This window comes from Dermacentor andersoni, chromosome 1 (genome assembly GCF_023375885.2).
Source record: "Dermacentor andersoni chromosome 1, qqDerAnde1_hic_scaffold, whole genome shotgun sequence".
Classification (NCBI taxonomy): domain Eukaryota; kingdom Metazoa; phylum Arthropoda; class Arachnida; order Ixodida; family Ixodidae; genus Dermacentor; species Dermacentor andersoni.
In genome coordinates, this window is record NC_092814.1 from 50,530,555 (window position 1) to 50,555,968 (window position 25,414).

The following is a 25,414-nucleotide window of genomic DNA, read 5'->3' on the forward strand; positions in this document are numbered from 1 at the left end:
ATAGACTGCGGCCAGAGTGAGTGCCGTTTATGAGCTGTGTGATAGCAAACCGGTGCAACGTTTCGAGTTAGTGTAGTCCGCTCATCACCGAAGCTGCAACAAAAATGCCTGATGCAAAATCAGCTGTTGCCGCGAGCAAGGAACATGCTCTAGCCGTCACAAGAGATTACATTTCTCAGCCAAGGTTGGGTAAGCAGCTCACCGATAGTGCCTGTCGACTGCTTTAGTTTGTATCACACTGAAGTCTGCAAGGTTAGTGCTCCTTGCCATGAATGTGGGAGGACTGTAGTAAAAAAAAAAATGTATAGTAACCTTTTTACGAACCAGAGAGATTTGCGAGCCCCACTGCTCACAAACATTCAGCAGCTCAAATGTGTGCTGTTGAGCCTTTGACGCCTACCGATTTGCTCCAGTATCGCGCCTACCGTAGTTTTATTTTGTGTGAGATAGACACTTGTAAGATAAAAAAACAGTTAAGTTAATGTTAGTAACCAACAACCGTCGCAATAAACATTAGAGCAGCGTTTACAGAGTTCACAGCTCAAGCAGTTGCACTGTGCCCGTAGTCATGTGACTGCGGATGTCATGTGCCTACTAGCGGGATAACGCCCGTAGTGCGCTGCTACTTCTAGTTCGAGCACGGTTTACGTATTTTGCCTTCCGTATTAGTTCCTGGAACAATACTTTTTAACTACCTGGTAATGACTACCGCCACATGGTTGATATGTTCTGGGGTTGGACTGTACTGGTTGGTTTTGGCTGGACTGATGGTCCAATTTTGTCAGTGTCGCTGTGCAAAGAAGTTTTGAGTCGGTAATTCGAGTTTTGTGGTTTGTGTAATAAGCGCTTTGTTTTTGCTTCTAGTATACAAGACCGTCTGTGGTGTCAACGGCCCCTTGGTCATTTTGGATGAAGTCAAGGTGATTCTGTGCTTAGTTAATTTACATTACAACTCGGTTAACAGCAACTCTGTGTAGCCGGGTTTGTGTGTGTGGATGCTGCCACACTTCTGGTGCTGAATATTGGTTCAGTACGTTCAACTTCTGCACATTCAAAACGCATGCAGCGTGAAATTATTCGGCGATTTCCTAGATATGTTAATATGCCTCTTGTAATGTTGTATTTATGCCATTAAAGATAGAACACTGTCTGTGGGCACGAACAATAGTTGTAGCAAAATTTACTTTGCTGTACTGATTCAGTAAATATTGTGGGCATGCTTAATTAGGGCACACATGTGCTTCTTCTGCAATGTACTCAATGCAAAGAGCAGTTTATTACCATGAAATGTATGTTGTAACTCTTCTGCGACAGGAGCTAAGAAAAGGAAAGATTACTATCCTTGTTTATTTCTATTTGTTTGAAAAAATGTCCTTACTAGTACAGTAATAGTTGCTCCTCAACAGCTCTTCATCAGTCTCATGTTCTTCTAACCCTTTTCAGTTTCCAAAATATGCCGAAATTGTTCAGTTGGTCCTTGCCGATGGCAGTGCCCGCACTGGGCAGGTACTGGAGGTCAGTGGATCAAAAGCTGTTGTACAGGTATGGATCGACGTCTTCCATCTTGCTGCTCATTAAAAATTTTTATTTCGTGCTTGGTAATAAAGGCTGCCAGGAAAACATGTCTGCTTGCACTCATTTATCTAGTTAGTTGCTCCTTTAAGTCAACTCGAAATTATTGAGACCTGGGGTCTGTCTTGTACCAATCCATTTCATTTTCCACTCTTTTCACTTTTCTTTATTGGCTCAGGTGCCCCTGCGCTGCCATTATTGCCAGAATCAGCCACCTGACAAGACTGATAGCCCCCTAAAGGCACCATTTAAATATGTCCTCTCAAAATTTAGTTTCATCATATTTCTTGTATCTTCAGGATCATGGAAAGCGTACAACTGTAGAGTGGATTCAGAATTTAATTTTCAGTAAGTTTTGTCAAGTGTGCAGAATGTGGACTCCACGCTGTAGTTCTCTACAGGAATGTCAGATATGAGAACATAGACTACTTCATGTCTCGCGTGCTTAGAAAGCACCTATCCAACCCTTGAAAAATATGCCTGATGTACAACATCTTGAAAAACAAATGAAAGTGAGCCTTCGTGATGGCATACTGGCATCGAGAGCAAGCACCCAGCTGTCTACTTGACTTGTTTTACTGGAACACTGTACATACTTTATTCAAAGTTTCAGCACAGGCGCAGTTTGAAGTGTTTCAACATGTATACAACACATTTTAAATGTCATTTTTGATCAGTGCTTCTACTTTTGATTCACTATCTTGGCATTGCATTATATTACATTATTTGTAGGAGTAGCTAGCCCAAAACCTGAACATTTAATCATTGAATGAACTGTCTTTTGCAGCCTTATGCATATTGTGGAATGTCAAGCATATTAAGGGAGGACGTGGCTTTGAAAATCAACTTCCTTATTTCTTCATGAGTTTTGACGAAAATTGGCACAAATGTTTAGAATGTCGCCCTGATTCTTCCATAAAAGCTTCAGAGCAATATCTTGAGAACATTTTTATTAAATTTTATTGAGCAGAATTTTTCTCCCTTTTTCTGGAGAGCCTGGGGAACATAAAAAACGTGATAGAAGGCTTGTTAAGTATTGACTGCATAGCTAAATTCATGCTGACGGTCATGACATTCTTGCTTTATTTTTTTTTTTCAACACAAATTTTTTGTAGTGCCATATTTTATGTTACCTTCATATCAAGCACGCTTTCGGGGTAGACGAATAGCCATATCGTAAACTTACAAAGGGTCAAGATAAGAAAGCGAGAATGTCGCGACCTGCACTGTAGCCCAAGGAACGTGACAAAAAAAAAAGACTGAGTCAAAATATGTTAAACAGTAACAAAGAAATTAGCTCCAGAAACTGAGCAGAAAGGCAGAAAAACAGTTTTGAGAAAACGGCTCTCAAAGTTTCACCTTCTCTTCAGTTCTCTAAAAGGCACCGAATTTGTCGTCTTTGGAGTGTTTTGTGATGTGGGGCTTCTTGTACATGTGGCCTCTGGTCTGGCATGCTTCCCCCCCCCCCCTTTTTTTTTCTATAAAAAGAAAAGGAAGGGGGGGGGGGGGGGCAGGCGGCATTCTTTGCTCCTGCTGCGCTACAAAGAGCATGGTGCCTTTGGCAATTTTTCGCGATGCGAAAGCCGCGTCCCCCCTTAATTAAACCAAACTTAACCAGTTTTGCTTTAAAATTGTGTGTAGTGCACTAACATAATGCTAGCCATTATTACATAATGGCTGAACATGTTGCATGCTTGTGGGTTCTTGTACTTTTATGTGGTGCACTGTAAGCCTCACTTTGACACCTGTTCACGTTTTTTTTCTTAGGGATGGGCAGTGAAGCTGCCATTTTCACCAATAAGTTCAAGTTTCATAAACAAAACTGCAGTGTAAATTCACGTTGTGATTTGGTAGCCCTGGTTAAAAAAAAAGCTGGTCCCTTGGTGTTTCTTTTTTTTTTTCATGACACTAAGTTGCTTACTTGGGCAAGGTTAGCTAAAATTGAAGTTTCTTTAATGGGCCCTGCAAAATCTTTTATGAAAGGTATCGAATGTTTCTGATATTAAGGGCATCTCCACGCAAATATTTCTCAAGGTTTGAATGTACTTTGTATGAGCAGCTATCAGCAACCAAGTTTCCATGTCCTGGCTGCCTCTGCATCTTTTTTGTTCTTCAAATTACACTTGAAGCAATGCTGCCACACTTATGGGAATGGTGCCCCCCCCCTCCCCAAGTTCCACCAATCATTGTCAAGATTTTGTATCGGGACAACCTCAGGATCGTTGGTGCAGCCCTTTGGCATGCCACTCAGTCTCTGACATAGTGTAGGCACAGTGGTATTGTTCCCTGCTATCAGATGGTGTCATTGCCTCATCAATAATGAGATTATTGCACTATTTTTTCTGCTGGAAGTACTGCTTGTTTGCGACATCTAAAAAAATCCAATCAGTGGCAATTGTGTCTAAAATGCAAAAAGTGGTGGGAAGTTGAAAAGAGCAGGCAGTTGTTTTAATGAAACCATAAGCTTCCTTCTGTGAGTACAGGAATAAATACTCAGATGTTTGTGACAGTATTGTCTAGTTACTAAAGTTTAATTTACCACATTCAAAAAAAGTAAGCTTCTAGGTGTATGCTTGCTTGCACCCGTGAGATAAAAACAATTTCTTTTGCAGGTAATTTCTTATGACTATGTTTGTCGTTGGTATCATGTAACACAAGTGTTAAGTGCCCACACTACCATGTAATCTGTTCGTTTGATTCCCTTGTGGCCTTTGCTCTTCATGGCAGGTCCTGAATGTACAATTCAGAAAATTTATCCACGTTTGATATTACTTTAACGTTTCTTTTCTAGATTTCTCGCAACCTCAGTGACAAGCTGTTATGCTTTGTTCTCAGTAAAGATAAGTTTGACATCTACTGCAGCAAAGACAATATTCAGCCCATTTTTAAGTATAGTCTACTCCAGATTGTTATTGTGAAGTTCTTGCAAGAAGTAAATAATTTGTGAGCTCTTGTGCTTTGCCACTCAACTCACAATTGTACTTATCTTCTCCATAGCATCAACCTGAACTACTTAATTCTCAGCTTAATATACATTGCATGTTGGAGTGCATTGCATACTTTGGGGTGCATTGATCCATTGGCCTGTTGTGCTGGTGAGGTGGCATAAGCAGTGGCATGTTTTCTTTTCAGGTTTTTGAAGGCACCTCCGGTATTGATGCCAAGAACACTGTGTGTGAATTCACAGGAGACATTTTACGAATCCCAGTGTCTGAAGACATGCTTGGTAAGCTCTTGTTTTTCAGGTCTCGGGAAAAGAATGTTTCATTGTCTCGTGCCCATCTTGTTTTAGGCAGAGTATTCAATGGCTCCGGCAAACCTATCGACAAAGGTCCTCCAGTGTTGGCTGAAGACTTCCTAGATATTCAGGGTGAGGAGCTGTGCCATTCATTCTGGTCAAGTTAAGATGCAAATTTCTTTTTTTCAGGCCAGCCTATCAACCCATGGTCTCGTATCTATCCGGAGGAAATGATTCAAACTGGAATCTCTGCCATTGACGTCATGAACAGTATTGCCCGAGGCCAGAAAATTCCCATCTTCTCTGCAGCTGGCCTTCCTCACAACGATGTAGGTGGCCTTGTAGTTACTCATGTTTGGACAGATGCAAATGCCAGTGCTAACCATTGGTGGCATTTCCAGATTGCTGCCCAGATCTGTCGTCAAGGTGGCCTTGTGAAGCTGCCTGGAAAGAGTGTCCTTGACTCGTCAGAAGACAACTTTGCCATTGTTTTTGCTGCGATGGGTGTAAGTATATGTACTGTTTGAGAATTAACAGGTTTTGTAAAGGCTGTCTGATATCTAGCCTGTATTTTATAAGCCAGAATGCTGTCATCTTGCATGACTACTGTTACCGATGTTCATAAACTGTTGCAGCCATCGAACAAGAATGCTTAGTGTGATTATGCAGATCCTGTAGCAGCTGAACTGTTTTGAACAACTGAACTACGAGTCATTGGTAATGTCATGGCCAATTTTATCAAACTGCAAGGCGTTCATCTGGTTCTTCACAGGTGAACATGGAAACTGCAAGATTTTTCAAACAGGACTTCGAAGAGAACGGCTCCATGGAGAATGTGTGTCTCTTCCTGAACTTGGCAAATGACCCAACGTAAGACTTCAAATTGACATGCTGGCTGCCACTGCCAGATTCAGAATTTCTGTGTGTAATGTTATTCTTGGGGCTTTTCTGCATCCCTGGCATGTACATTTTGTTTGGTGTGCCACTTAATTTTGAAAGTATACATGAAGATTTAGCTCACTTAACATTAAACCCCTCCTTTGGGGGGGGGGGGGGGGGAAGCAGTCGCTGCCATAGTACAGTGAAATCCCGTTAGAGCGAACCTCACATTTACGATTTTTTCAAATGAACAAACATTTCGAAAATCCCCCACCAAGTGCCCATTGATTGAATGTAAAAATCTTTCACTACAATGAATTTCAGAATACCAAATTTTTCAGAATAACGCACCAAATTTCATTGTCATCGTATCTTAACACTTCACAATAATGGTAGGAATCTGCTCGCAATGGCACAAACGATGACAAATGCTCTGTATGTGCCACTACCATCATCATCAGTATGCCTGCCTATATTTCTCTATGCTCCTGCCCATTTTTAAACGTGCGTTTGCCCTATCGGCATCACCTGCACTTGGAATTGAGCCTCGCCGGCCCTCGCAGTCTTTGTTCCGTGAACCACATACCTCGGCACGTTTGTCGGAGGGCTGTTTTTCTTGCTTGAAACGTTAGGCTTTCGTTTCTATGTTCGCGATGAGCTCTGGAAGCAGCACGAAAAAAAAGTGGAGGCAATTCTCTTTGCAAGAAAAGGTGGATGTTCTTTCTCAAGTGAACGCTGGGAAAAAGCAAATCGACATTGCAAAGGTGTGGGGGATTACACCATTTCTTCAAATAAACGTGCATTCAATACTCGGTGCTTTTTTTGTGCTTCTAGACATTAACATGTTTGCGGATGTGTTCCCAGCAAAGGTAAGAGACTGCTTGTGTCGCATTTACAATTTTCCATGAGAATAAGATTTTTTTCAATATTACAATTTTTCAAAATAAAGATTTTTAGCGGTCTCTTCAGGTTCGTTGTATCAAGATTTGACTGTAATACATTTCACTGAACCTTGGAGCACAAGAGTGTTGCAATGATCTTATTTCTGATTTTCAAGAAACTGTCACATTACTATCAGTGATAGGCTCTACATATTGGCATAGAGAATGTAAAAATATGAATAATTGCTGATTATGAGCTCTGTATGCTGCTTTAACTCCTGGTTAGCATAGTGAATGACTTCCTTCCCAAACATGACTCTCTGGCCCTGAATAGAAGAAAACTTGGAAAGGTCAGAATTGCTATGTATAAGTTACCAGTTCTGGACCTAATGCTTAAAATTGAACTGCAGGCTCAAGTTCTGCCTAAATGGAGCTCTATATTTGTGTCGCTCTTGTTTAGGGAAACTGTACATGAAATGTTCTCAGTGAATGCTGGCATGTCTGTACCCTTGCCGACAAGTGGTATATAAAAGAAATATGGTCAGTGTTGTTGAAATTACATAGCAGTCAATGCTATAGTCGTGGTACAAAACATGATTTATTTTCTGCTCAATGAACTTGTTGCTATCACTTTGTTTCAAATTTCACGAGTTTCAAGACACTAAAAGAAAGCAATAAATCAGAAAATACTGCTGCAACTGCAGTATTAGTCTTTCGGTACTCTGCAAGAGGGCTTATGAGTGGAGATGAGCGACTTTCCTTTCGGAATTTTGTTGTCAAACCAAAGCACCACTAACTTCACTAGTGTTGCAGATTCTGCTATGTCTTAATGCATCTGCTCTTTTCTTTTTTTTGTCTTGTGTGTTTAGGAAAAGGTTACAAAGTTGCGAAGTTGTGTAAATGTTGCCAATGTTCTATTCTGTAAGCCCTTTAGCAGTATGTATTGTGTGTGTGTGTGTGTGTGTGTGTGTGTGTGCACGTGCGTGTCTCAACTATCATACACCAAGATTTAAAAATATGCAAATGCCATGTAGCTAGACAGAACCAACGTAATGTTTGGCATCGCTTGGAGATGCTCAGATTATTTTGTGCATTCTACCTAATTACATGATTAGTCTTAATTAATCAATAAACTTCTCAAATATAATAATTCAATGAGAAAACTGTAGAGCAGCATGAACTTCCAATACAGCTTTCTGTTGCTCAATACATGCTACGTAAAGGTGTTTTTCCAAGCGTGAAAGAAACACACAAATGCATGCAAAATTGCCACGCAACTGGCCGCTTGAAGCACTTTGCGTGTATTCGCAGCCTTCTTTCACGCTTGGAAAACCTTTTTTGTAGCACGTGTATTCAGCAACAGAAAGCAGAATGCAAAAAATAATCTGAGTATCTCCAAGCAACGGCAAACATTACCTTGATTCTGTCCAGCTATGTGGCATTTGCATATTTTTAATATCTTTATATCTTAGTACATAATAGTTGTGACACCGTGTGTGTGTGTGTGTGTGTGTGTGTGTGTGTGTGTGTGTGTGTGTGTTCTAATCAATTTTAATTCTGCTGCAAAGCACTATGCCTCTTCTGCACACACATTGTGTGCCTGCCTGCAAGTGCATTGCACTAAAATATTTTATATCCTAGTCTAATGATGCACGCAATCATGGGGATGACTGCACACCAAACCAACAGAGAAAAGTAAGAACGACAGCATAAAGTCGTAATAGTGTCTTCACATAAGCACCACGGTATGCAACATCAGCAGCCCACACTGAGTGTTGCAGAAGTTTATCGATGCTGCAGTGTATTTTGGAGATTTTTTTTGTGCTGTCTTGATGTTTGTCATGCTGTGCTGCACTTTTATGTTGCTTGCTTTTGTAGTCTTTGATATCAAATTTACCAAATTAAGGTAAACAGTATTACGAAACGGCCTGGTTGGTGGCAATTCATATTGGTGAACTGCATTACGTGGTAACTGAGACAATACACATTGCGTCTGGTTACCCTTTTGTACTGTTGTCACTTAGTGCAGTTTGCCAGTATATTGTAGGTGGCCGGTGGATGCGGTATATCCAGTTCACTTGTGTTTTGAGCAATTTTTGCTTGTATACTTGGTCAGAGGCATTTCGAAATTTAATACAGAAATTTGAACTTGGAAGTTTGGTGCCAGTGCACCTCAAGATCAGCTAAAGCAGTGCTATTCTAGCTTTGGTACTGTAGGGAGGAGGGGATACCAAACCCTTCATCTGTTGCGCCGTGTGAGGATGAGGCCAGTGATACTACAACCGTGTAGTGAGGCTGTAGGACATGGATTTCCTTTCTAATCTCGGAGCAGCAGCTCTCAGACCAGGAACTGCTTGAGGCCAGCATCTGGAGGTGGCCATGAGGCTGCCATTATAAACCAGTGCCAACCCCTGAGAGCAAAGCTTGTTTGGCAAGCATGTGGCTGCAGGCAGTAAACGTGGCGCATGCATGGTGGTGTTGCTAGTAGGAGATGCAAAGGCTAGTTGCCAGCAGTCATGGCGCAGGGAAGATGGTATAGTCCAGTTTCAGCACTGGTTTTACCACTTTAGGTTCAATTCTGCTGCTTAGGTTTTAACACAGCAATATATGACTGGGAAAAGATTGAGGTAATGTGGATGCATGACCCACTGTGGTAGCTTAGTGGCTTTGGCATTGCACTGCTGAGCTTGAGGTCACAAATTTGATCCTGGCCGCAGTGGCCGAATTTTGATGGGGGTGAAATGCACTAGTGTACTTAGATATAAGGGCACATTAAAGAACCCCAGGTGGTCAAAGTTGACCCGGCGTTTCCTACTGTGTGCCTCATAATTAGATTGTGGTTTTGGCACATTAAAGTCCAGAATTTAAATAAAAAATGTGGATGCTTGGGGAAGGAGGTGTGTGGCCATATGTAACTCGTGAGTGCATATCACAAAGTCCGAAGTCATGTACACTGGGCAGGGATGTTTCTGAACAGGCTAACTAGGGCTGAATATTCCTAAAGAGGGCACAATGCTGTTGCAAATAGTAGAGTGAGCAGGAAAGCTGAGCTTGTTTAACCCTTTCAGGGTCAATTTTTTTAGGCAGATGTGAACCCCTGGGTCGAATTTATTGGATTTGAAATCTTCAGACTGACCAATCAAAAAAAAAAAAAAATTGGCCAAATTTTTTTAAGTTGCCATACAGTGACAAAGTATTTTCCATTGGTAAACATGCATTGTTTATTCATGAATACGGATGGGCTTCCATAAATACTTATAAGCATTTAAAAATACATGCACCAAAATAGATATATTCCATGTTGGAACTTGGGTAGCAGTCCACATCAAAGGAATTGCCGCTAGACTCAGTTACAGCAGAGCGACCAGCGCGCACACCCGTAGCGTAATTGAACCATGTATTTGAGTGCCCGCAAGAAAACTTGGTGGTTGTGTGCCTGTCAGGAAAACCAAATGAGTTGGAAACTTTCTGTAATCCATCGTTCCATTGTGAATGATGGACAGTTTTCACAAGCCAAGTCTCAAGAAAAGAAATACAGGCATGGCAGTAGTGTTCGTATATGGTGGCATCGTTTGTATATACCAGCATCTGCCTTGTGGACAGATGTAATCGTAACCCTGTGAGCAACATGACCAGCGATCATCTAGCGGTGACCCTTCAAGAGATCAGAAACCAGATCGACATAAATTTTTAAAAGAGCAATGAACATAAACAGCTCGCAAGCCGAAACCAAAACTAACCACTACGCGCCTTCGCATGTGTGGATGCGTGAGTGATCGCTGAGATGCCAGCGTGAAGATGCCATGGAATGAAAACCCAGACTACAGAGCAAAAATAAAAAGTTCTTTGTATCCACACATGGTGGCAGCACTTGCTAGGCAACAGAGTTGAAAAATTGGCACATTTTTCAAACGTACTGCTGGCACCGTAAATATACGGCATCAACAGTTTGGGACTTGTCCATGGCGCCGTGTACTTACGGCATTGACCCTGAAAGGGTTAATAGACTTAGTGAGAAGGAGGAGGGCAGGATACTAGGGCTATGCATAGGTATCTCATGAACACTTGATGGCCATTTTGAGGTGATGGTAAAACTTCTCCATGTACTTGTTAGTCTGATGGTGTTTGACGTAATAGTTCTGTGGAAACCTGCAAGGTGGAGAGAACTAGTAATTGATAAAGGGAAAATGAGATGTCCACCCAATCGTAGCAGTTGCTACAAAGGAAACCCAATGGGTTCCTCAAAAGAAAAGCCTCTTTGTCCTGGTCCGGGACTCGAACTCGGGACCATCGCCTTTCCCGAGCAGCCGCTCTACCATGTGAGCTTTGTTAGCATCTGTTTGGTTAGGCTGTTTCATGTTGGAATAGCTTATCATATGTTGGTGTGGGCAAAATTAACCGTAAATAGAGCATTGCACTCTGGGACACTCTTCTCTTTACACCCACAGTCACGGACCACTTGCAGCTCACGCCAGCTTTAGTGAGGGCCATAGAATTGCCTCACTGCTGCATTAGACAGTAAATTTAGCCATGGTGCAGCTTTTGAAGACCCGTGGATATGCAACAACCTCAGCTAAGCCCGTAATTAATTCGTCATTCACCGATTTGCACAATGTGCATTGTGGATCACTCTCGCTTATTCACTTATGGATGAAAGTAGTGTATGCTTGAGATAAAACTGTTGTCAGTATATTTTAATAAATGCCTATTGAAACCAGACAAAAGTGGCTTGCTCACTTGTGTGCTTGTGCAATAGTATGGCCTTTTTTACTTTTCAGTATTGAGAGGATCATTACACCACGTCTCGCCCTGACTACTGCCGAGTTCCTGGCCTACCAGTGTGAGAAGCACGTGCTGGTGATCCTGACTGACATGTCTTCATACGCAGAAGCTTTGCGAGAGGTATCTGCTGCCCGAGAAGAAGTTCCTGGTCGACGTGGCTTTCCAGGTTACATGTACACTGACTTGGCCACCATATATGAGCGGGCTGGGCGTGTGGAAGGTCGCAATGGCTCCATCACACAGATTCCCATCTTAACCATGCCCAATGACGATATCACTCACCCCATACCTGACTTGACAGGCTACATTACTGAAGGCCAAGTGTATGTTGATCGGCAGCTACACAATCGGCAGGTCAGTGTGGTGCTTTCACCTGCTGTGCGTTCTTTCAATGCAGAGTGTGAAAGTGGCTATTTTTACATTTTTAGATCTATCCACCCATCAATGTGTTGCCATCCCTGTCTCGACTTATGAAATCTGCCATCGGAGAAGGCATGACGAGGAAGGACCACGCAGACGTCTCCAACCAGCTAGTAAGTGTCATTTTCAACTTCACCAATGCTAGTTCCATTCTCTTTCTTTATTTTTATCATGGAAAGGGGTAGAAATGCAAATATCAAGACATTGTGTAAGAATGGTCTGGCCTGTTAATGTACTTGGATGCTTTGTTCCACTTGAATTGTCTTGCTATAACTTGCTCAGTAATTAAATACAAAAATGTGGAAAGCTGTCTTCCAAGAATTTTGCATAGCATATTGAAGACATCAGTTTGCGAAACTCTGAGAAAAATTGAAGATGTCAAAGTGGCAAGTTACATAAAATGTTCATATTTGGAAATTAGGCATAATTACTAGACAAATGATATTGCACAAGAGTAAACTAGAACTGTATGTATGCAGTATAAAAATTCATTTTCGAGACTTTCTAAATATTGAGTAATAAAACCAGAAATTCACTTTTAAGAAAACTATGCTTAAAAAATTACACAGGTCCCACACACTATGGGAATCAATGTTATTTGAAGCATTTTGCAGGTTACTGGCTATCTAGCATTGTTTGGGGTTTCACAGAATGTTACCAGATAGTGCGATGTGTCCATGTAAGGCGAGTGATCGTGTTTGTGATGTGAGCATGTGTGTGAAAACGGCAAGGTAACAGCATGACAATGATAGCATGACAATTGATCTACTGTAGGCTCTGGTGAAGGAATGTTGCAACCTGTTTGAACATGGGCCAATCACAAAGGCAGTACAATGTCACGTGGTATTAGTGTTTGCTGTTATAAAAAGGTGTAATGTCTCAGTGTCTCAAATTGGTATCTGCCACAAGGAAGGATAGGGAAAACTGGCATGGGCCATAGTATATTGTAGTGAAAAATCATTTACTACTGTACTAATAAGTTCATAACTCAAATAGTTCATTGTTTTTTTTTATATGAATATGCTCTCCACGGCCAGAAATAAAGGTAATAATGTTAGTTTTCCTTCACATAGAATGGTTTGTGGAGCAGCCAGTTTTTTTTTATTATTATTATTATTGAAGTGGAGAAAATATTTGTCACACATGTAAACGCTTAGTTAGAGCAGAAAGAAATGTGTGATAAACTGCTGCAGCCCAATTTTTGTGGCATCTTGAGACTCGGACCAACTAATTTGGTTGGTCTGGAGTAACTGGTTTGTTTTCAGTATGAATATATATAGTGATGGTTATATTTGGGATTTTGACTGTGGTGGCAAATTTTCCAAAATTAAGAAGCATGAACAGAGTATTCTTGATTTTTTAGTCATCTCATTTTGGCAAAGTAACTAGCCAGCATTTGCAAAACTATCAAAAGCACCATCAACAATGAAAGTTGGCAAAATATTACGCTACTATCAATAGTAATATTAGAATTTTTTCACATAATCTTGACTGCAGGAAGACGTGGGTTCAAAGCCACTCTGCCGCCGGTTCCCCACCAGTTATATAATGGCCTGACACTCGCTTTCTTTAGAGATTAACCATTCTGGGGAAAGAGCCTGCGCCATGCAAATCTCGTCAAACCCTGTGGGCACAACAAAGCCGTGAAAAAAAGGGGGGGCCTGGGCCTATCCCACGGCAGCAATTTTCCATGTGGCATCCCAAAGCCCCTATTAGGTTGGGATGCCTTCGGGTTGGGGACCTACATCCCTTTCCAAGTGCTGAGGTCCCATAATGGTCAAGCAACTGGCCAGGAGCACATTTGTACTTATTTTACTGGTGGGTACCTGGTGGCAGCTCTAGTTCCCTCTTGCAGCCACAGCAGATGCTCACCGACAAGGCACGCCTATGGATCATGCCTAGAAATCTGTTTGGCCCCCTTTCAAGATACGAACCCACACAAGCAGCCAAGCACCAGGCCAGGCAACATCCCTACCCATTAAAGAACTGGGGGGTTTCTGGTGACACCGGGTTTCGAACCCCAGTATCTCCCGCATACGAGGGGCACACTCAACCACTAAGCCACCACTCTATTGAATTCTTTGCCGTTGATGCAGTGATTGCTCTTGGTGGAGGCATGCAGGGTTGTCACACGCACGTCACTTAACCCCACGTCACTTAACCGTTTTCGACGAGCTCAGCTCGTTAATGGCAGTATTCCCATTTTCAAAGAGCTTAACTGAGCATGTCCACTTAGTCTTTTTTTCTTCTACATAGGCAGCTGCAATGCCAGAGTTTGATACCTGCAGTTATCACTCCTTTCTTATTTTAAAACTACATAGTCAACACTTTTTCAGCGCCTCTAAGGCTGCATTGATCCAGTCTCCACCATTTTGTCAGCGCTGGAGGGGTGCATTTGTTGCAGTCTTCGTTTTATGCTACATAGATGGCATCACTTCGTCAGCTCTCAGATTGCGTTTTTGGAATTATGGTATCTGCCACTGACAGCTCGCAATTGGGTTGCACCTACAAAAAAAGCCACTGCTCGAGTCTGACAGTGAAAACGAAAGTGATGCACTAGTTTTATTCTTCAAGTGAAGAGATGATGATAGTCTTCTCATCCCTTCTTCAACCGAAAGTGATTTGGTAAGCAAAGACGGCATTGACTTAGCCCAGCAGTGATGCAGCGTCCCTTTGTGTCCGAAGAGGGGCTGTCATGCAAGAATGCACAAAAAACTTTCTTTGGGCAAGAATGTTACTTCACAGAATAGTTGATATTGAAACAGGGTAAAATAAAGCATTTCTTGTTTCTAACGGTACCATTTGTGGCAATTACAAGTACATATACATTGCACAATGGAGAGGTAAAATGAGGTTTTCATGCTTAAAACATGAAGCAAATTGGTTGATAAAGCTTTGAAAGGGGATTCAATGGATTGAAGTTTAAAAATAAGCCATAAAATATAAAAGGTCACTTTTAGTGAAAATAACACCTACAGGGTTAAGCATAAAACTTAGCCACCAGAAGGTGAAGCATGTAGGATGCATTAAGGAGTTGGAAAATACAGTAGAGTCCCGTTAAGACAAACTCACTCAAGGTGAACCCTCAGTTAAGATGAACAGTGGAAGTCGTTTGTTTGGTTTCCCATAGAGTCAATGCAAAAAAAATCCGCTTAATATGAACACTGCACACGCGCTAATCGGTTAAGATGAACTTTCACGGCCGGCCGCGCCTTACCCACGCAGCTTTACTCGACCATTCGAGCAGCACTTTAGAGGAAAGAAAGAAAAAAAGAAAAAAAAAAAGCTTTTCTGCGCCGTCGACCATCTGTGCGACGCGGGGAGACGAGGAGACCTAACCACCTTGGTGTTTCTGTGAAGCTTCCGCTGCTCCTTCGCTGGTGATCACGTGATAGTGCCGTCATGCCAGTGCTACCAACCTCCGCGCGTTTGCTGACCTCAAACTACGGCAACTACGCAGTAGGCACATCCCTTCTTCGTGGCATGCGTGCGCGCCATGTCCTGCTGTCTCCTGCCAGTCCGTACGCCGTCACATCGTGGTGTGCGTTGTTTGTTTTAGTGTGTGCCCTGTTCGTCATGTTGCTAGCCAACAGTTGTCAGCCAACAGCTCGGAAAAAGCCGCTTGAACTTCGTGAGAAGATCGAAGTTTTGACCAAAGTTCGCACCGGCCGGCTTTCAAAGGCTGAAATTGCGCACAAGTTCGGCATCGCGAAAAGTACCATGAGTGGTATTGTGAAAGACGAAGCGCGGATTACCAGTGCTCTGCAAGATGGCGAGTTTGCGGCGAAGCGTAAAAGAATGCGCACGGCTATGCACAAAGACCTAGAAGACGTTCTTCTTGCTTGGGTAAAGAGAGCGTGCGGTGCGAATTTGCCAATGAATGGAGTCATATTCAAAGCGAAAGCAGAAGAAATTGCACTGCGGCTGAATGTGGAGTTTGCATGCAGCGATGGGTGGCTCGACAGTTTCCGCAGAAGGCGTGGACTGGCCTTTCGTTGCATTGTCGGTGAGGCCGCTGCAGTGGACGAAACGGCCTGCTGCGATTGGAGGCAGAACAAACTGAATGACCTCATAGAAGAATATGACCAAGATATATACAACATGGACGAAACTGCCCTTTTCTAACAGCTGCTTCCAAACAAAATGCTCGCATTTGCTGGTGATAACTGCGTGGCGGGCAAGCACAGCAAGCTTTGGGTAACGGTCCTTGTGGGCGCAAATATGACAGGGACTGACAAACTAAGGTTGCTGGTGATTGGGAAGTCTAAAGCACCACGCTGCTTTAAAAGCATAAAAATGCTGCCGGTCATGTACATGGCTAATTTGAAAGCGTGGATGACGCAAGCGCTTTTCGAGCAGTGGCTTCAGGAGATGGATCATCACTTCCAGAGAGAGAAAAGTTCTCTTTATTGTTCATGACTGTCCCGGACACGGTCACGTCGCAGGACTTTCTGCCATCCGTCTGGAGTTTCTACCAGCAAATACAACTGCGAAGCTACAGCCCATGGACCAGGGAGTAATCAGCAGCTTGAAGAGGCACTATCGTCGCTCTGTTGAAGAGGATGCTAATTTGCATGGAGAGCGGTAAAGAGTACGCAGTGAACCTGTTAAGTGCTGTCCACTTACAAGTGCCTGGGGAAACCATGCGGGGTTTATGGCGCCTAGTGACAGCTCAGCGCAGAATGACTGCGATACTATGAGTGAGGACTCTACTGTGAACTTGGAGAGCAACATTGTTTCTACGCCGAGCAGTAAGGGTGTCTCCATTGATATGAGTGTGTAGGTCAGCATTGATGAAGGTGTGCAAACATGTAGGGCTGACACACTGGAAGCTTTAATTGAAGAGGTGCTCAACCTGCCATCATAAACTGCTGCTGACGATGACAGCATGGATGTTATGCCTGAATCTGCACAAGTGACCTGCAATGCAGCTGACGCTTGTCTGGATACTTTAGTGCAGTTTTTCGAACAATGCGAGGGCACTGAGGAATATCTTAGAAACTTAAGTGAGATATCTGCATTTGTAGCAGCCAGGCAATTTTCTCGACAGGCACAAAAAAAAAGTAAAAAAAAAACAGACTGGGTAACAGTCAACAGTGCCTGATGCCTTACTAGGGCTATGTGTAGTATACCACTAGTAGTGCAATAAATGCTTATATTGCAGTTATTTTTTCCCTGAAAGGCCATTTCATTCATTTGTTCTCATATACGAGGTATTTGGACACACACTGCATGCTCAAACATCATTTTTTAGAAGCTCTCCTGATTAGACGAACTTCTGATAAGACGAACATTTTTCATGATCCCTTGGAGTTCGTCTTAAAGGGAGTCTACTGTACTTATAAAACTTATCTGACATGTCTGAGTGCTGATGCATGAGTGAGGGGAGCACATATGCTGACATATGCTGCCTGAACCAATGCCAGTCCAAGGCGATGGCAAACGTGTGTCGTCTGTGGCAACACGGCCCAAAAGCTTATTTCTGTGCAACGGAACCGTGGCATCTATCACCGTCTAGTGTGTTCTAACATGTTTTCATTGACAGATAGTACAGTGAAACCTCGTGAAACCGTAGTTGGTTGGAGCTTGGAAAAAGCATGTACTAAACAGTAGTACTGCTTAACCGAAATAGCACGAGATCGCCCACTTGCCTGTCAAGAACGGAACTCTGAGAGAGTGCAATGAAAAGGCAAAAACATGGCAGTATTCATTCACTTCAAGCGACAAGTCTATTTTCATTTTTGTTTGATGCCGTGGCGGCCTAGCAACGACGACAGCGGCCTCAAACTTGCTGAAGCTGCGAGTCACCTTTTCAGCCAGCCCCCTCTTTTCGGCAAACACTCTCATGGCAGATTCCTCGTTGGCATTGCATATTCTCAGTGTGCGGCTGCGGCAGCGCTGCAGAAGTCGCGGGGCGCCTTTTTCACTGTGGGGTGCTGTTCTCGTCGGGACGATTCCTCTCATGATGCTGACGTAACGCGCAGCTTCTGCTACTGTCGGGCCTGAATCGCTCATGCTGTCGCTTTCACTGTCGTTAGGCGACACTTCGGTAACTATGGCAAAAAGCCGAACCCCGTAGCCGACGTCTTTTCATGGTTGCAGCAGCGCTGCCGAGCAACTTCGCATTCGAAATGCCACACACCGTAGTCAACAGCAGATGCCTGTCGTGTGCCAGCGCAGACTTCTTCGTGCCATGTTCTTTACCACGAACGATGTACAGTTTTTCTTCTGTACTGAGCACCCGGTGCCTTTTTTCCGAGCTTTGGCATGACTAGTCCTTGCTTGCACGACTCCGAAATGATGTTGATGCGACTTCACGCGCAAACGCACAGGGCACTTGGAGGCTGTTGGTCTGATGGACTACTCGATGGGGATGACGCACCACCATGATTGCGTGATGAAAAGTGGAAACGCTACACGTTAACAGATACGTATGTAATAAGCTGGTACGGTTTATGTGGATACAAAACACATTATGTTCAGTGGCCACTGGGTCAGGGATTTCACTTTACTACTTTTAAAACGAAACTGTTTTAGCAGGTACAGTTTAACGAGGTTTTACTGTACCACCATTCCGTTGCAGCAACATTGTGTGTCTGTATGTGTGTCTGCAAAAGAAATTCCTGGCTGCACCACTGTCTGAAAGAATAAAGTTTGCAGTCAGTGCATGGCTCACCAAAAGGGCAACTCCGGCATTTTTCTAAGCACGTTAGGTTATTGTCATTTTCAAATGGCATTCACAGTCCTTTCGCCGGTAGGGTGGTTTAATTTGTTTAGAAACTCATCCGTAATTTTAAATGACCAATAAACAAAGTACCAAAACGGGTAGCTGCTTCGTGTGACGTCTACGATGAGTTGATGTCATATCCTACACTACCATAATGTAACTGCGCAGAATGCATACTAAATACGCAGTACATGTGGCGCTAACACCAAAAAAAGTGAAGCCGACAATGTCTTTTGACAGCATGAGGAGCTTTTTCAGCTCTTTCGAACTAGACTGCGGCAATTTCTGCGATATGAGTGCTGAAAGGTCGTTGTTTGCTTTTGACTTGCTGCCGCGCAGACCAGCTGACATGCCCCAAGCTTAACACATTGTGCTATGGCAAGGCGAAGAGTAGCACCTGTTATCAGGTCTGCCAAATGATTATTGTCGGCGGTTGTCTCGTAGAAAAAGGAGCTAGCTTTGTCGTTTGTGAGCGAGGTGTCTGTAGCCTCTGACATCACAAATGCAGAGTGGCCAGTAAAGCCATACATTCGTGGGCACGAGTTGGGAACATGCAACCAATCTTCAAAATTTATTTTCAGGAGAACTATGACTTGCAGTCATATAGTTTGGTACCGATAATCAGATAGCAAAAGAAAACATATATTCAAAATTCTATCAGTGTCAGTGGACACTAAAAAATCACTCGTAAGATCTGTATGGACTCCCAAGGTTTCCCAGCGAGAAAGGAGCCAGGTGTGCTGAAGCAGTGTCGGCGTCTTGCCAGGAAAAGCGATTTAGTCTGATGCACCTGGCAGTTAGTCAGTCTAATCATTCTGCCAGTCTGATCGTGCCATCAGTCTTGGGCTGATAAGGAGGGCACAGCAGCTCCACCACAAAATCCAGCTGCAAAGTTTAGCAGAAGAGTACGACCATTCATGCATGTTAGCAGAAGTGATAATGTAATGTCTGCAGAATGCACCCGAGTGTGCTGTACAACTAATGGGAACGCCAATGAGATGCCCTCTTTTTTCAGGTGTTTTATGCAAGCTTTTCAAAACTTATGTTGTCACCATTAGTGCCTTTCACGGAGGTGTGCAGAACTGACTTCCTAATGTGAAGCATTCTTTGGCTATTCCAGCGACTTTGTCTGCGTATGTCTTGCATTGATACACAGTGCACCACCTTCAGGAATTGTCACCTTTATGCTGCTGCTGTTGCCATGTCACCGTCATCACTGGCATTTTCGTGTCATTGCAGTCTCTGTTGTCATATTATCATTGTTGCACAAATGCTCCCATCACATGGACACACTAAACCATCTGGTAACACCTTGTACAACCCCAAGCAAGGTAGATAGCCAGCTACCCGCTAAACGTTTCTTATAGCATTGATTTCTGCAGTCTGTGAAGTATCATTTGCTGTTCTTTTTTTAAAGGTTGTGGGAATACGTTGAGCAGTGTATTTTGTCGCTGTCTCTGTAGTTCAACATCTGTGGATTACTTTCTGACCTAACCTCATTTTGATTTCTTCGCGTAGTATGCCTGTTATGCCATTGGCAAAGATGTACAAGCAATGAAGGCAGTTGTTGGAGAAGAAGCTCTAAGCGCTGAAGACTTGCTTTACCTTGAGTTCCTTACAAAGTTTGAAAAGAACTTCATCTCCCAAGGTAAGAAGAGTACATAAATAGTTGAAGCTCAAGACATGCCCGTTCACATTTGTAGACATTTGTGGGCTGTATCGTCATTGCGCTCTGTGTTCTCCCCTGGTGTGAAGTAACCCGCCAAGTCATCCACTTGCTTGTGAACTTCCTGAATTCAAATTTTGCCTTAAAGCTAAAGTTCTGGTCTCGTTTAAAAATGTCTACTATACATGCTCACTGACATACACATAGGCCTCACTGATGCACGATCTTGTGCTGCTTGACAGTGCTGACTGTTTCATTATTTCACGTCTGCTCTACACTGCAACTTCAAGTGGGTTGCATTGCCATTTGGTGCTTAAACACCATTATGTTGCAGAATACAGTCTGCACACAGCACCTCAGTAGCTGACCGTGCATACATCTTGCACACATCTCATACCTCATTATAAAGCATTTGTCAAAAATGGATTATCCACTATAAGATTCCTTATGGAGAGGAAGCTCTCTTAAAGGGGTAGGCTACACTTGAAAGCCAACTTAATTATGGATAGATCTGAAGTCACTTTGCGCACTTGTGTATTTTGATGTGCCGAGTCCAAAAAATGCATAATTGTTTTCGTCCTAGGACAAACAGCGCCTGATATGCCTTAGAAACTGGCTTCTTTTGTTTGGAGAAAAGTGAGCCTCTAGATCTTAAACAACAGTTGTTAGGATATTGTTGCATGGTAGTGACGCTGAAAAACGCAGTAGCAAAAACTTGACCACGAGACTAATTTGGGTGAACCTCTTCCCAGAAAACAGGTTAGACTGTAAGCACAACGATAGCGGCGAGCACAGTCAGCGATGGTCGAGAATCTGATTCAGCAAGTCAAGTGTGTCGGCTTTAATACATGACTCCTTGAAGGTTCCAGTGTAATCGCTTGTGCCTCCATGTCTTCCAGAAAGTACTACACAATTCCCGTCGCACATACAATCTGATTACACAAGGTTCGGTGACTACAGGCAATGGATAGAACCGTCGATAACATTTCAGAAACTTCCAATACATGTAGGCGCGTCCTGCGCTGAACGATAATGTTTAACATTTGTTAGCCACTGAAAAGCGATCAGCCAAGAAAGATAAACAAGTACACGTGTTAATATAGAAAAATGTAGAATGCCTAAGCTGTGCGCTAATGTATAACCAATGTCCTCGGTCCATTTGAACTAAAGCCCATCAAAGTTGCCTGAAAAAAAATTCCATTTTGACAGGTAAAACCTAACTGGTAAATATAACAAATATCGCACTAAAATTTGGCTTGGCACATACTCCATGCATTTATCTTTTAGGTAAAAAAAAGTATTACGATGTTTAACATGGAACAGAAGCTATTTTCTCTCCAAAATTGTAAGTGTCAAAATTGTTGTTTTGAGAAATAGAGGGAAAAAAATTCCAAAGCGTGTTTATTGGGACACAACTTAACCTATTATGAAAATGAAGGGTCTTGAAATTTTATGGAATAAATCTTATTCTAATCTTTAGGCTAATTTTTGGTCTTGAGGTGGAGCTTCCTCCTCAAGTTATTCATTTTACAGATGCTACTAGTCTGCATATTGCAACTGTATTTGTGTGCATGGAACAGTGCTCCCATTGCACCAGAAGTTGTGGCAGCTACACGTTGAGTGAATTCATGTAATGTTTTAAAGCTAGCACCCTATCAAAAGCATTGCTAAAGCATTGCATTGCTATAAAAGGCGTTGCAACAATGAACCAGAGCCAGTCTGAGGCAACTAAAAGGTCATTGGTGTAATCTGAAGAGTGTACTGTGGCAGGAGGGCACACTTTCTAAATTGGAGCTTGTTGGCTTTCTCCATTTTACCATACATAATGCAAAAAAGTGTTGACTGGAAGTCACATTTTGACAGTGCCTGTCTGGCTGGGCTAATTAAGTTAATATCTACAACCAACCAAAAAAGTGTTATTTGTTACACCAAACATTTCGTGGCCAACTCTGCTGCTTCCTCGGGGGTTAGATGGCGGAAGGAGCCTAGTTGGCCCCGAAACATGGATTTAATCAATACCACCCTTCGATTGCAATTGTAAACTTTTTTAAAAACGTGTGTCATAGTGTACATGTGAAAGGCCTAAACAGGTTGATAAAATGCGACGTGGTCATGCAGTGGTTGCTGATTGCTTCATTTAATTTTTTAAGCACTATTACCCAATACATAGCAGTGAAGTATACTTTAGTTAGTTGCCACATTGCTTTTTTTTGTATTGCCTTCCTGGTAAAAAGTAACTGAGAACCAGGATTAAAGTAGATATGTGCAGAAGCATTAGGAAATGAGTGTCTTGGAAAGTAACTGTAAGGAAAGCAGAAGGAAATTGGAATGTTTATTATAGGGGAGCATAAATTCTGTTTGTATCATCGGGAAGGAACTAGAAATTGAAGAAAAGCCAACTTGCCACCACTGTGTGTGTGCCCCATAAAGCTACTCCATAAATAAGCTTCGCTGGCTGCATCCTGGTTTGAGTAGCTTGCTTTCAAAAAGCAACATCTGTCAAAGCAACAACCCTGCCATAGTTCTCAGGCTTTCAAAGACTGTTGCAAGTTTTTGAAGGAAATACCGTAAAAACCCACGTATAATACGAGGTTTTTTTCCTATTAGTGTCCCAAATTTTCGCTTCTTACTATATGCAGATCCGAACAAAAATTTGTCGGAAATTAGGGCTACAAGTTTTGGTTTCGTTATTGCTGCATGGCTACGGCTTGGCTTCCTTATTGCTGCGTGGCTACAGCATCGTTTTTTTATTGAGTGCACACCTTGGCAGCACACCTGCAAACCACGCTTCACGAATTGCATCTTTTTTATTCCGCATTGAACGACCAAGATGTCCGGACCACGAAAACAGTACTCGGTTGCTTTCAAGAGAAAGGTTATTTTAGCTGCACAGGATATCAGCGACAGTGCGGCCGGGAGGCAGTTTGGAGTCAACGAGGGAAGCAGTCGTGGATGGCGTCGACAGAAGGAAGCCCTTTTCGCATGCAGTGGAACGCGAAGAAGCTTTCGCGGCCCGAAGAGTAGGACATTCCCGGAAATCGAACTTGCCCTGACGGAGTTCGTACACCAACAGCGAGCTGCACATCTAGCTGTGAGCGTGGAGCTTATGCAGGCAAAAGCCAAGGAGCTTGCAAGAGAAAAAGGGCTGCCGAGCTCCACCTTGAAAGCAGGCAAGCACTGGGTTTATCGCTACATGTGCTGTGCTGGTTCTTCTTTACGCCGCCGAACTTCGATCTCACAAAAGCTACCCTAATCGTTCGAAGAGCTGCTTGTGGCTTTCCAGCGCCACATTATTTCGCTGTGCAAGTGCAAAAACTTCCAGCTAGGGCAAATTGGCAATGCTGACCAAACGCTGGTTTATCTGGACATGCCATCGCCCCTTACCATGCACGAAAAGGGCTCTAAACAAGTTTATGTCCAGTCCACTGGCAACGACAAAACGCAAGTTACCATCACGTTGTCGTGCACGGCAGGCAGACGCAAGCTTCCGCCCTATGTCGTCTTCAAGTGCAAGACAGTGCCTAAAGGTGAGGAGCTGCCAAAAAATGTGGTTGTGAGATGAGATGAGAAAGGCTAAGATGAGAAAGATGAACGAGTATCTTGTGCTCGACTGGATAAAGGCAGTCTGGTGTAGGCGGCCCGGCACACTGTTGTTGTTCCCGTCAATCCTTGTGCTGGACGCATTTCGTTGCCATTTGGCTGACTCAGTGAAGAGGCTGTTGCGTGAATCCAGCACTGAACTCGTTATCCCGGGGGGGGATGACATCTCAGCCGCAGCCTTTAGATGTTTGCGTGAACAAGCCGTTCAAGGACGCGGTCAAGCGGTGTTGCGCAGATTGGATGCGCTCAGGTGAGCCTGCAGTGGCACCGACCGGGTAGCCGAAGCGGGCTTTGACAGCTGCACTATGCAAGTGGATTGTGGACGCATGGGCCAGCATACCAGAGGACCTTGTGTGTCATCGCATTCAAGAAGTGAGTCATCTCGAACGCGCTCGATGGCACAGAGGATGAGTACCTCTGGGAAGATATGTCCGACAAAGAACTATCCGAAGAGAGCGCAGCTGAGGAAGACAGTGATTGAAGTGCGGAGTGCAATTTAAATGTTTTCCTCGAGTTTTCCTAACTCGTATTATATGCGGATAAAACTTTTTTTTTTTCCATTTCATGCCCCAAAAATTTCACCTCTTACTATATGCGGGTTCGTATTATATGCGGGTTTTTACGGTATATTTGAACAGCATTCTCGAGAACCAGTCAACATTGGCTGGCCATTGAAAGGCAAAAGGTGCATTGACTGTGCAGCTGCAGTTTCAAGTGAAGTCACTGAGCCTGTGCAACCTTGTCTCTATGTATGCAGGAGGCTATGAGAACAGAACTATTTTTGAGTCTTTGGACATTGGCTGGCAGTTGCTGCGCATATTCCCCAAGGAAATGCTGAAGCGAATTCCCCAGTCACTACTGCAGGAATTTTACCCCCGCGATGGCAGACAAGGTGCCGATGCCAAGTAGTCAAGCCGGCCACACTCTCCAGTCACGTGGGGCCAGCCCAGCCTTCACCTTGCATTCCAGATCTGGAAATCAGTGTATTTCTTTCTCCCCCACCTTCACTCTGGCACAGCAGCTTTGCTGGTCAGGACCTTGTAATGTAGTGAATGTGTATACTTGTACACTTGTTTCATTCAGCTGTTGTAAGATGGTGCTCACATCAGTTATTACGTAGGCGTTAAATGCTGAGCAGCATTGTCTTGCAAAAATGCTTGGTGTAAAAGCTAGCAGGCGTAGCAATAATTTTTTTTGGTCCATCTTAGGCTGCATCTTGTCGTGATCACTGCCACCAACAGCTTTTTGCTTGTTGTGTTGCACACAGAGAACAAGAGTCACTGGCAGCACAGTGGCTCCCAATAGTCAGGAGGCTGGTGCCAGTGTTTTATTTAAATGTTTTCAGCTGATGGTGAATAAACAAGTTGAAAAGATCAAGTTTTTTTCTCTCCTGTATGTTGACAAATGTACAAATGTACATTTGTGACAAATGTACTTGAAACTAGTGGCTTCGTTTAGAGCTTCAATCGATATGATGCAGTCCAAAAAGTGAAGTTCAGCAATGCTTGGTGTGGCAACCCTAGAAATTACACAAGAGGCACAGATGTGTCATCTTGCACATGCCAAATTTAGAGGGCTGCCGAAAAGTGCCAGCTACAAAATGCCAGAGAATTTTTAACAAACTGCCTAGTAAGTCTGACTCTTTGGAC

The 25,414-nt window shown here is 43.2% G+C and overlaps 1 protein-coding gene across 1 annotated transcript; it reads left to right on the top strand.

Moving 5' to 3' along the window:
* Positions 1-25,142, top strand: Vha55 (V-type proton ATPase subunit Vha55). Its single transcript, XM_050194260.3, has 12 exons — positions 1-189; positions 865-920; positions 1,444-1,542; positions 4,705-4,798; positions 4,865-4,942; positions 5,000-5,139; positions 5,212-5,316; positions 5,583-5,680; positions 11,349-11,706; positions 11,781-11,885; positions 20,018-20,147; positions 24,523-25,142. Exons 1-12 carry the CDS (start codon positions 105-107, stop codon positions 24,672-24,674), a joined length of 1,500 nt encoding a protein of 499 aa, XP_050050217.1. The 5' UTR covers positions 1-104; the 3' UTR covers positions 24,675-25,142.
* Positions 25,143-25,414: the final 272 nt, after the last annotated feature.

Excerpts from the sequence above, each read along its gene's own strand:
- Vha55 (XM_050194260.3), top strand. The coding sequence starts at position 105 with ATGCCTGATGCAAAATCAGCTGTTGCCGCGAGCAAGGAACATGCTCTA. Across the intron at positions 11,707-11,780 it reads GGCAGCTACACAATCGGCAG|ATCTATCCACCCATCAATGT; the intron begins GTCAGTGTGGTG and ends TTACATTTTTAG. Across the intron at positions 11,886-20,017 it reads CAGACGTCTCCAACCAGCTA|TATGCCTGTTATGCCATTGG; the intron begins GTAAGTGTCATT and ends TTCTTCGCGTAG.